The sequence below is a fragment of the Panulirus ornatus genome, chromosome 66 (genome assembly GCF_036320965.1).
Source record: "Panulirus ornatus isolate Po-2019 chromosome 66, ASM3632096v1, whole genome shotgun sequence".
NCBI lineage: Eukaryota > Metazoa > Arthropoda > Malacostraca > Decapoda > Palinuridae > Panulirus > Panulirus ornatus.
In genome coordinates, this window is record NC_092289.1 from 8,723,555 (window position 1) to 8,736,063 (window position 12,509).

The 12,509-nt window shown below is 47.6% G+C and overlaps 1 protein-coding gene across 1 annotated transcript in view; it reads right to left on the bottom strand.

Moving 5' to 3' along the window:
• Positions 1-2,189: 2,189 nt before the first annotated feature.
• Positions 2,190-12,509, bottom strand: part of LOC139746727 (uncharacterized) — a 130,573-nt gene continuing 120,253 nt past the window's right edge. Inside the window, exons 3-4 of the mRNA XM_071658213.1 lie at positions 5,405-5,438; positions 2,190-3,048 (exon numbers count right to left, since the gene is read on the bottom strand). Of these exons, the coding sequence (XP_071514314.1) occupies positions 2,523-3,048; positions 5,405-5,438 (560 nt within the window). The 3' untranslated portion in view covers positions 2,190-2,522. The remainder of the gene's footprint in view (positions 3,049-5,404; positions 5,439-12,509) is intronic.

Below are 12,509 nucleotides of genomic sequence, written 5' to 3' on the forward strand. Positions count from 1 at the left end.
TCCGTGTGGTGATTGGGTAGGTAATATTCCCATCTGTGATGATTGGGTAGGTAATATTCCCATCTGTGATGATTGGGTAGGTAATATTCTCACCTGTGATGATTGGGTAGGTAATATTCCCATCTGTGATGATTGGGTAGGTAATATTCTCACCTGTGATGATTGGGTAGGTAATATTCTCATCTGTGATGATTGGGTAAGTAATATTCTCATCTGTGATGATTGGGTAGGTAATATTCTCATCTGTGATGATTGGGTAAGTAATATTCTCATCTGTGATGAGTGGGTAGGTAATATTCTCACCTGTGATGATTGGGTAGGTAATATTCTCATCTGTGATGATTGGGTAGGTAATATTCTCACCTATGATGATTGGGTAGGTAATATTCTCATCTGTGATGATTGGGTAGGTTATATTCTCACCTGTGATGATTGGGTAGGTAATATTCTCACCTGTGATGATTGGGTAGGTAATATTCTCACCTATGATGATTGGGTAGGTAATATTCTCACCTGTGATGATTGGGTAGGTAATATTCTCACCTGTGATGATTGGGTAGGTAATATTCTCACCTGTGATGATTGGGTAGGTAATATTCTCATCTGTGATGATTGGGTAGGTAATATTCTCACCTGTGATGATTGGGTCGGTAATATTCTCACCTGTGATGATTGGGTAGGTAATATTCTCACCTGTGATGATTGGGTAGGTAATATTCTCACCTGTGATGATTGGGTAGGTAATATTCTCACCTGTGATGATTGGGTAGGTAATATTCTCACCTGTGATGATTGGGTAGGTAATATTCTCACCTGTGATGATTGGGTAGGTAATATTCTCACCTGTGATGATTGGGTAGGTAATATTCTCATCTGTGATGATTGGGTAGGTAATATTCCCATCTGTGATGATTGGGTAGGTAATATTCTCACCTGTGATGATTGGGTAGGTAATATTCCCATCTGTGATGATTGAGTAGGTAATATTTTCATCTGTGATGATTGGGTAGGTAATATTCTCATCTGTGATGATTGGGTAGGTAATATTCTCATCTTTGATGATTGGGTAGGTAATATTCTCATCTGTGATGATTGGGTAGGTAATATTCTCATCTGTGATGATTGGGTAGGTAATATTCTCATCTTTGATGATTGGGTAGGTAATATTCTCATCTGTGATGATTGGGTAGGTAATATTCTCATCTTTGATGATTGGGTAGGTAATATTCTCATCTTTGATGATTGGGTAGGTAATATTCTCATCTTTGATGATTGGGTAGGTAATATTTTCATCTGTGATGATTGGGTAGGTAATATTCTCATCTTTGATGATTGGGTAGGTAATATTCTCATCTGTGATGATTGGGTAAGTAATATTCTCATCTGTGATGAGTGGGTAGGTAATATTCTCACCTGTAATGATTGGGTAGGTAATATTCTCAACTGTGATGATTGGGTAGGTAATATTCTCATCTGTGATGATTAAATGAGTAATATTCTCATCTGTGACGAAGGGATAAGCAATATTCCTCCATATAGGAAGTGGGTATTCAATATTCCTCCGTATAGCAAGTGGGTATACAATATTCGTCTCTGTAACGTGTGGGTAGCCAACATTCCGAGAGAGGAATGCAGCGGAAATGTATATAGTGAAAAATATATATGATCCAGTAACTTAGATAACTTTATTAATCTGAACTCTGGTGACATGCGGTGAACTAGACCACCTCTACAACACTGTCTCACACACAAGGTGTTTTTAATGAAACGTCAGAAAATCAGGGGATATTGCAGACACCCTAAGAAGGCCAGGATAAAAACTCTTGACACACCCACTTACAACACCACAACATGGCCACAAATATAAACTCATTTTCTTAAAGCCTTTTTTTTGGGCATCTGATTTATTGGCAGATCATAACTAACCATTTTATCAGGTCCAGATGTGGATGATGATATACAGGGCTCCTGGGTGTGGGTGTCTGTCTGCCTCCTTCAGCCTGCCAACCAACCTGGTCGACTGCTGTCGGTGGTACACAAGGAGACGCCTCGCTCTTTGCCCAGTCGGAGGGAGTATGTAACCAAGGGCGTTGGGGTGGGTGGGTTCCTTGGGCCCCATGATGATCATGGTGCTAAGAAACCCTCCTCCACCCTCCAACCCCCAAGAAAAAAATGTAAAAGAAAAGACGTTTTAATAAAAATACTCTTTATTCCTTCCTTGACATTCCCAGCCACTTACGAGTAACATCAGACAGAAGGAAAGATCTCAGGTGGGGTCGTCTCGTCCCCCCTGGAGAACACACACGAGTCTCTCTCGCTGATAGCCGAGCAGCTCGTCAAAGTAAGGGAGGAGTTATCCTCCTAGACAAGATAACAAGCCTGTGATATGCTATACTGCCAGTACATTATTCTTAAAAGGATCAACAGGACATTGATTGGGTCTCACTGGAGAGGACGCAGAGCTGAAGCTGTCAAGGATGATTCATTGTGGCTTAGAATTAACAGTGCCTCCGATGATGGCATCACTCGGCGTTGCGTCGGACGAAGCCGAAGCCAGAACGATCGATCTCGTCGAAGTTGCGCTTGTACATGTTGGAGATGTCCCTGGGTCCAAGAGCTCTCTTCACGAAGCCGAAGCCAGCGCGGTCGATCTCGTCGAAGTTGCGCTTGTGGAATCCAAGGCCAGCGCGGTCGATCTCGTCGAAGTTGCGCTTGTGGAATCCAAGACCAGCGCGGTCGATCTCGTCGAAGTTGCGCTTGTGGAATCCAAGACCAGCGCGGTCGATCTCGTCGAAATTACGCTTGTAGAAGCCAAGACCAGCGCGGTCGATCTCGTCGAAGTTGCGCTTGTGGAAGCCGAGGCCAGCGCGGTCGATCTCGTCGAAGTTGCGCTTGGTAAATCCAAAGCCAGATCGGTCAATCTCGTCGAAGTTGCGCTTAGCGAACCCAAGGCCTGCCCGATCGATTTCATCGAAGTTCCTCTTGGCGAACGCAAGACCTGCGCGGTCGATCTCATCGAAGTTGCGTTTGCTGTGCCCAAAGCCAGTCCTGGAAGGAAAGAGGAAGAGGATTACGGAGCGTCAGGAAGGTAACGACCACTCTCACCATCAACCACACACTCTCAGAACTACCTGTCAAAACCTACCTCCCCCTCCAGCACTGAGGAACTGTCACAACTCATGACATCCATATAAGCTAACTCATATTTCCGTCTCTCACTCTCTAATGAAGGGCTTTTCCTGTCCCCTCACAGTCTACAGCATAGCTTCTTCCCCTGTTCTCCAGATGAGGTAATCTGCCTTTCTTTCTTGCCGCGAGGATTAACTTATACTTGTCTATTTCCTCCCCTGAACTTAGCGTATTCCTCATCCTGTCTTATGTGACGCCTTCTTCCCCCATAGCCTTGGGGAATAATGTTTTCACTCATCCACTCATCTACACTCATCTACACTCATCTACCCCTTCAGTTACTTACGAATGATATTGTCTCCTCCTTTTTTTCAATGAATAACCTGACCTTTACATCATTTGAATCACACTTCATCACCAGCGACCTTTTAAGAACCTTAGACATCCTCCATTTTTGTCTGCCTAGCTACCCGAGACACCCACTCCGCACCTCCCTCATTCCCAGTCTGTCTCCTCCTTTGGGTGGTGCATCCCTCCCGAGCTCTGTGGTTATCCCCCGGTGTGACGGACGTGGCCTGCCCTCTCCTGCCGCTGTGATCTGCGATATTGGTGTCCGCTGTCACAGCGACAAGCCCCGGCTGGGACAATATCCCCCCTGGGAGGCGAAGTACCTGCCCCAGGAGCCTTCCCTTTAGCTCCTTAATGCCGAGTTAAGGTCCTGCAGGATCCACTGTACAGTGAACCCTCCGCCTGACCCCCTTCTGTGACCTCTGGTGAGGGGCCACCAGGCGATACCTCACACAAATGAGCCTTTGACACAAGACCTTGTTATGACCTCTTGTTTGTGACCCCACTAATACGACACAGTTGTGACCAATCAGACGACGCGGATGTTAAAGCTTCATGTGACCTCCCTGACTATGACCCTGTGTGTGACCTCTCACCGTGACCTTTCCTTTGAGTGACCCCTTCTTTTTCCTGGTGGCAGTATGACCTTTCAACCTTTGACCTGTGACCTCCCTAGTAAGATTCCCTCACTGTGACCCGTCACCGCAGCCTATCACTGCAACCATCTTTAGCATTTGTCATCGTACATTCTGACAGTGACCTCCCACTACTCATTCTGACCTCAGATGTGACATCACCTCGACCACTGAACACGACCTTTGAGCACGACCTTGTTCAACGTGACCTCACACAATTCCACAACGTATATCTAATATGTTCACAGAGTAATACAACTATGTAAAAGTTCATAGGTCACTCAACACCTCTGGCTCTGGTACTGTTTTGTGATCCACGTCAGTGAAATGTCAAGTATTGACGGTGTGTGGTTTGCATAGTGTTATATTGTGTTGCATATTGGTGTAATGTTAAGTGTTGATGGTGTGTGGTCTGCCGTGTGTTGCAGTGTTGATGGTGTGTGGTCTGCAGTGTGTTGCAGTGTTGATGGTGTGTGGTCTGCAGTGTGTTGCAGTGTTGATGGTGTGTGGTCTGCAGTGTGTTGCAGTGTTGATGGTGTGTGGTCTGCAGTGTGTTGCAGTGTTGATGGTGTGTGGTCTGCAGTGTGTTGCAGTGTTGATGGTGTGTGGTCTGCAGTGTGTTGCAGTGTTGATGGTGTGTGGTCTGCAGTGTGTTGCAGTGTTGATGGTGTGTGGTCTGCAGTGTGTTGCAGTGTTGATGGTGTGTGGTCTGCAGTGTGTTGCAGTGTTGATGGTGTGTGGTCTGCAGTGTGTTGCAGTGTTGATGTAGTGTCAAGTGTTGATGATGTGTGGTCTACACAGTGTTAACCCAAGGCCTCCCTTCTCCCTGGTGTATAAAGATCACACATGTAAGATCAATAAAGTCTCGACTTTCACACAAGTATTAAGTTCACTTCATATCTTCAACTGCTCAACTCCAAAATTTCGATCAGTCATAAAACTTTTCCAGCATCTCATTGGTTGTAGCGACTGTGAAACCCTGAGGCTGAAGGAAGAACACGATCGTGTATGATAGATGAAGAACACGATCGTGTATGATAGATGAAGAACACGATCGTGTATGATAGATGAAGAACACGATCGTGTATGATAGATGAAGAACACGATCGTGTATGGTAGATGAAGAACACGATCGTGTATGATAGATGAAGAACACGATCGTGTATGATAGATGAAGAACACGATCGTGTATGATAGATGAAGAACACGATCGTGTATGATAAATGAAAGAAAATAGTGAAGATAAACGTATGTGGTACAGACCGTGAGGCGACCATGGCTGGGGTACTCACGTGAAGGCGTCGAACCGCTTTATACGAGCGTCATCTGTAAAGAAAGAGAAAAGATTTACTTATATTGAAGTTGTGTTTATAGTTGTGACCGTCATGTTGCCTCCTCCCTCCCTCAGCGGTTGTCAAGCTGCCCCTTCCCTCCCTCAGCGGTCGTCAAGTTGCCCCCCCCTCTAGCCTCAGCGGCCACTTACTGATGCAATGGTTGATGCAAGCTTTTAAAAATCCATCGGGCGGGTTAGGTCTGGGAATTAGGTTAGCTGGTCGGTGAGGCATCGGGTCCTCTGTGGTCATGTGACTTACAGAGGCCCCTCCCGCTCTACCAGGCCTGTCCTGCACCTCCCGCTCTACCAGGCCTGTCCTGCACCTCCCACTCTACCAGGCCTGTGCTGCACCTCCCACTCTACCAGGCCTGTGCTGCACCTCCCGCTCTACCAGGCCTGTCCTGCACCTCTCGCTCTACCAGGCCTTTACTATACCTCCCGCTCTACCAGGCCTGTGCTGCACCTCCCGCTCTACCAGGCCTGTCCTGCACCTCCCGCTCTACCAGGCCTGTGCTGCACCTCCCACTCTACCAGGCCTGTGCTGCACCTCCCGCTCTACCAGGCCTGTGCTGCACCTCCCGCTCTACCAGACCTGTGCTGGACCACCCGCTCTACCAGGCCTGTGCTGCACTTCTCGCTCTACCGGACCTGTGCTGCACCTCCCACTCTACCAGGCCTGTCCTGCACCTCCCACTCTACCAGGCCTGTGCTGCACCTCCCACTCTACCAGGGCTGTCCTGCACCTCCCACTCTACCAGGCCTGTGCTGCACCTCCCACTCTACCAGGCCTGTCCTGCACCTCTCGCTCTACCAGGCCTTTACTATACCTCCCGCTCTACCAGGCCTTTACTGTACCTCCCGCTCTACCAGGCCCGTACTGTACCTCCCGCCCTACCAGTCCTCTATTGCACCTCCCGCTCTGCCAGGCCTTTACTGTAACCTAATATGCCATTCTAAAACACACTTTTTGGATTTCAGGTAAAGTGTGTGCATAAAAAGGTATGAACATGATACGGCGATGTAACATGAATGTAATACGTATGTGCACCGCTGGGTATCAAGAAAACGTCATAAGGTGCAGCATCAACTGAGGATGAAGCACTTGAGATGAACCCAGCCATCTCCAATCCTCTTACTTCTCCCCCATTTTCTAAACCTTCTCCTCCTCTCCACACTCACAAGGACCCCTCAACCCACTCCAGGGGCCTTCACCTCCTCACACTCGTCCCTTCAGTCAACATTCAAGAGAGGATTTCATAGCTGCGTCCCCAGCCACCTGGACCTGGGCATAGCTGCGTCCCCAGCCACTTGGAACTAGGCATAGCTGCGTCCCCAGCCATTTGGAACTAGGCATAGCCGCGTCTCCAGCCACCTGAATATGGGTATAGCTGCGTCCCCAGCCACCTAGGCCTGGGCATAGCTGCGTCCCCAGCCACTTGGAACTAGGCATAGCTGCGTCCCCAGCCTCCTGGACCTGGGCATAGCTGCGTCCCCAGCCACTTGGAACTAGGCATAGCTGCGTCCCCAGCCATTTGGAACTAGGCATAGCCGCGTCTCCAGCCACCTGAATATGGGTATAGCTGCGTCCCCAGCCACCTAGGCCTGGGCATAGCCGCGTCTCCAGCCACCTGAATATGGGTATAGCTGCGTCCCCAGCCACCTAGGCCTGGGCATAGCTGCGTCCCCAGCCACTTGGAACTAGGCATAGCTGCGTCCCCAGCCTCCTGGACCTGGGCATAGCTGCGTCCCCAGCCACTTGGAACTAGGCATAGCTGCGTCCCCAGCCATCTGGACCTGCGCATAGCTGCGTCTCCAGCCATCTGGACCTGCGCATAGCTGCGTCTCCAGCCATCTGGGCCTGGGCATAGCTGCGTCCCCAGCCACTTGGAACTAGGCATAGCTGCATCCCCAGCCACCTGGACCTGGGCATAGTTGCGTCCCCAGCCACCTGAACCTGGACATAGCTGAGTCTTAAGCCACCTGGACCTGGGCATAGTTGCGTCCCCAGCCACCTGGACCTGGGCATAGCTGCGTCCCCAGCCACCTGGACCAGGGCATAGCTGCGTGCCCAGCCACCTGGACCTGGGCATACTTGCGTGCCCAGCTACCTGGACCTGGGCATACTTGCGTGCCCAGCCACCTGGACCTGGGCATAGCTGCGCCCCCAGCCACCCGGACCAGGGCATAGTTGCGTGCCCAGCCACCCGGGACTTGAGCACAAGACTCCAGGTCATCACCAGAGAAGGGACCATCCTGGGAGCTGATCCCGCGCCACTGACCGAGTTTCCTGACCTCGGGACACGACACTTAAGCACACAGTTAGCATCTGTGATGACGTATACCCTCCCGTGGCTCCTGCCCGTGTCGCCTTCCCTCACACGTAATGACCAGCGTCCACACACATGGGGGATGTGAGGGCGTGTGGCAAGGCACGTTCCTCCATCCTGAACCCCACATAGGGGAGACAGAGGCAGTGTTCAGTCGCCTCAACACGATCGAACTTAGACGACACAATGTGCAGCACTGGACCAACAGGTGTTTCGTGCCTCGATTTACACAGACACACACACACACACAGACACACACACACACGTATATATATATATATATATATATATATATATATATATATATATATATATATATATATATATATATAGACGAATAATTAGGTGGCATTCTTATGAACACCTATGCTCTTCCTGACCAGCCATACCATAAGAATCACGGGCTCCGTTACCCAACACGGCAATCATAGTGACCAGGTCTATACAGCGATTGACACACACGTTACGAAACGCCCGCCACAATGACACATTCGTTGAGTTCCATTACCGTCAGACAGACTCATAGTATCGTCATTATAAACCTCGCCACAACAGACATGCCTCCATACTAGGGTAGAAGACCATCACCACACGACCACAGAAACCCCCCTGAGTTTCAAGCCCGAAACCCGCCATTCACACTACACAAACAAGACTCTTCCATTCCCTCGGGAGTATACCACAGGAAGAAATAGATTGAATGTGATAAGAGACATCGATGCACAACACCTGGGGCCGAGCGTCCATAGATTTATAGGCCAACTTGGCCCTTACTTTCCCTGATACAATTCTTGGGAATGGGAAAATTCATTTAATCATCCACGTCAGACCTGCCAATCCTCATCACTGGAAGACAACGGTGAGTAACTCACAAAACAAAACACTATAGAGAACCAAGAGACGATGACCTCGAGGGAATGAATACTGAAGCAATAGATAAGTTCAATAGACAATAGATAAGCTCAATAGACAATAGATAAGCTCAATAGACAATAGATAAGCTCAACAGACAATAGATAAGCTCAATAGACAGTAGATAAGCTCAACAGACAATAGATAAGCTCAATAGACAACAGATAAGCTCAACAGACAATAGATAAGCTCAATAGACCATAGATAAGCTCAATAGACAACAGATAAGCTCAACAGACAATAGATAAGCTCAATAGACAATAGATAAGCTCAATAGACCATAGATAAGCTCAATAGACAATAGATAAGCTCAATAGACAATAGATAAGCTCAATAGACAATAGATAAGCTCAATAGACCATAGATAAGCTCAATAGACAATAGATAAGCTCAATAGACAATAGATAAGCTCAATAGACAATAGATAAGCTCAATAGACCATAGATAAGCTCAATAGACAATAGATAAGCTCAATAGACAACAGATAAGCTCAACAGACAATAGATAAGCTCAATAGACAATAGATAAGCTCAATAGACAACAGATAAGCTCAACAGACAATAGATAAGCTCAATAGACCATAGATAAGCTCAATAGACAATAGATAAGCTCAATAGACAATAGATAAGCACAATAGACCATAGATATTCCAACCGCTTGATGCAAAGTAGTGACGATTTACCTGCCTTTCACCAGGGAAAACCCTGGAGGCGGCGTGGTGGTAGAAGTAGAAGTACCACCTCTACAATCGCGATCGCTACAGGAGAAAACAATGATACCGCAGTTGCCACAAGGCTGGGAATACATGGCACGATCATACATAAGGACATGAGTAAAGTCTTTTCTCAGCGGATGGACGAACGAAAAGTCTGCGCTGTTGGCTATTAGATGTAAGGATGACAGAAATCGTGGATGGACAGACTATCGCCCCACTTAACACTGAAGGTCTGCTGTGTTACCTATACTTTCTTTTTGATTGAGTGAGTTCCCCAAGTTAGCGTCCTGTAACCATCGCTTCTCATTACTTACACAGCTGACATATCCTTCCCACCAGATAATAAGGGACATAAACACGAGCATCACTGACGAAGACGAATATCAAGTGGTTGTATCAAATCACACAGGCCCCAAGACACACCCCCACCTAGTCCAACCAGAGGTGTCCAGACACCCCTACCTAGTCCAACCAGAGGCGTCCAGACACCCCCATCTAGTCCAACCAGAGGCGTCCAGACTCAGCAGATCTCATTTAAATCTGGAAAATGAACATTAACAGAGTCATCATTGGGGAAGAATAAGACCCAGCCACATAACCACAGAAGGTAACCAGACAATACCACAAGACAGTTATTCAGATTTTGCCCTTCTGAGCTGCTGCTTCATCATAGCAGCTCATGCTCACCATACGAAAAGTAGCTCAGTAGCATTACCGAGGTCAGAAAAGGTCTTTGTCACATCACCAGTGGCCAGAAATCAAGGTGTTACAGAGAAGGTTCCCAAGCATCCTTGCGAACTCGTCATGCGATCAACTGACCATCTGCTGTAAACTCCTGAGCCACACACACACACACACACACACACACATAACAGAACGTGTCAGCTGTGTTAAAGGCCAGTTGATCTTTCCCATACCGACCTGCTTCCCAGCGTCCCACACACACACACACACACACACACACGCACCTGCAAATCGCGCACACCGAAGCGACAGAGAGCACAAAATAAGGCTCCTTGATTCATCACAAACAAGAATAATACCATTACAGATGAGAATGTTTACGCCGTGATATGTAAGGTATGTAAAGATATATATACATTAGCCAGACCGGGAGTACTGTAACGGGTAGATGTTACTGGCACCGTCACGCAGTACGTAGGGATGACCACAAGAATGTGATCACTGAACACTGTCTTGATTAAGCTATGATAACGTTCACTCTGGAGACATTAAAAGTCTAGTTATTCTATACCCCTTCTACTGATTATGCCACACGCAACGTTATTGAATCACACGCAACGTTATTGAATCACACGCAACGTTATTGAATCACACGCAACGTTATTGAATCACACGCAACGTTATTGAATCTGTCACAATTGTTAATACTAAGAACTTCCATTTGTCCCCAGGAAACTATAAATCCCATCCTATCATGAACCAAATCATTATGGGAGAATTGACCAAAAGCGAGAGTGGTCTCGCTAGCTACCCAGGTCAACCCCGGCCACGTAACCTCCCTTAACTATTCCCCTTTTTTACGATTGCTGTCGGCCAGGCCAGTGTGTTTAGTATGGTAAAGGCTGGACGTTACTTCTGTTGTGATGTTGTGGTCTAAATAACTTTATTAAGTACTGGCACGTGATAATGAGGTGGATTGTCTCCACGAAACATGTCGTGCCACATGTAGAGGAAAATTCACATGTTAAATGAATTTATACAACTACTGAAGTGCGATTTCAGCTTCATATATATGATATGGCTGAAACTAGAAAGCGACGAACTCATAGACTGTAGGAATATTGGATATATCCGTAGCAATATATGGGTATACCCGTAGTGATATATGGGTATACCCGTAGTAATATATGGGTATACCCGTTGTGATATATGGGTATACCCGTAGTAATATATGGGACATACATAACTGCTATGGAACCACAAAGACATGAGAGAGGTTCCATCCATCAATCCATATACAGAGCGAACACTTCGTAGCTTCGCTGAGGCAAAATCCTTTTCAAACCAACAGACAGCACCGGTCCACACACACGGGCCGCCTGGGATCAAACTCGCATAGGTTCGAATCCCGGTCACAGCATTCGGTTCACAGTCCACCCAGCCGTTGCTCATCCACACCTAAAGGCTGGTCGATAAAATGAGTGCTTGAATGCGTGTGTCTGTGTATACGTACATAGAGCAGAGACATGGTGCAAGTATACAAGATTAAGGGACGGGGCAACACAAGTGTAAACCTCTCCCCGTAACACACACACACACACACACACACACACACACACACACACACACACACAGTCTACTGGGAGTGTATAGATAAGACACCAAAGATATGAATTCAGCAAACACCTCACACACTTCTCATGGAAACCTACACTATACATCTATATACTCTATAACTATCTACACCTTACACGATACACTCTATAACTATCTACACCTTACACGATACACTCTATAACTATCTACACCTTATAACGAACTATACACTCTATAACTATCTACACCTTATAACCAACTATACACTCTATAACTAAAGTGTCATCTGTTTCTTCAGTGTACCTCCCCCCTGTACATCTCCCTTCCTTCCCTCCCCCTCTACCCCCCACTGAAGAAGAGGCTTTACCCTCCTGGAGTGGCAGGAGGGAGTGGCACATGATAAGCCACACGGAGCGGAGTGGCGTGAGGTGATTACACATGGCGGACCCCGGGGGTGGGGCAAGCTATGGCAGGTCCTATGAAGGGGTAAGAGACGGCAGGCACCAGGAGAGGTGGGGTGAAGGGACAGCTGGTGCCCCAGGAGAGGTGGGGTGAAGGGACAGCTGGTGCCCCAGGAGAGGTGGGGTGAAGGGACAGCTGGGTGCTCCAGGAGAGGGAGGGTAAAAGACAGCTGGTCCCCCAGAAGAGGAGGGAGTAAGAGACATCTAGTCCTCTGGAGAATAGGTTAAGAGACAGCTGGTCCCCCAGGAGAGGCGGGATAAGAGACAGCTGGTGCCCCATGAGAGGAGGGATAAGAGACAGCTGGTGCCCCAGGGGAGAGGATGGGGGTAAGAGACAACAGAGCCCTGGGAAGGGCGAGACAACACTGC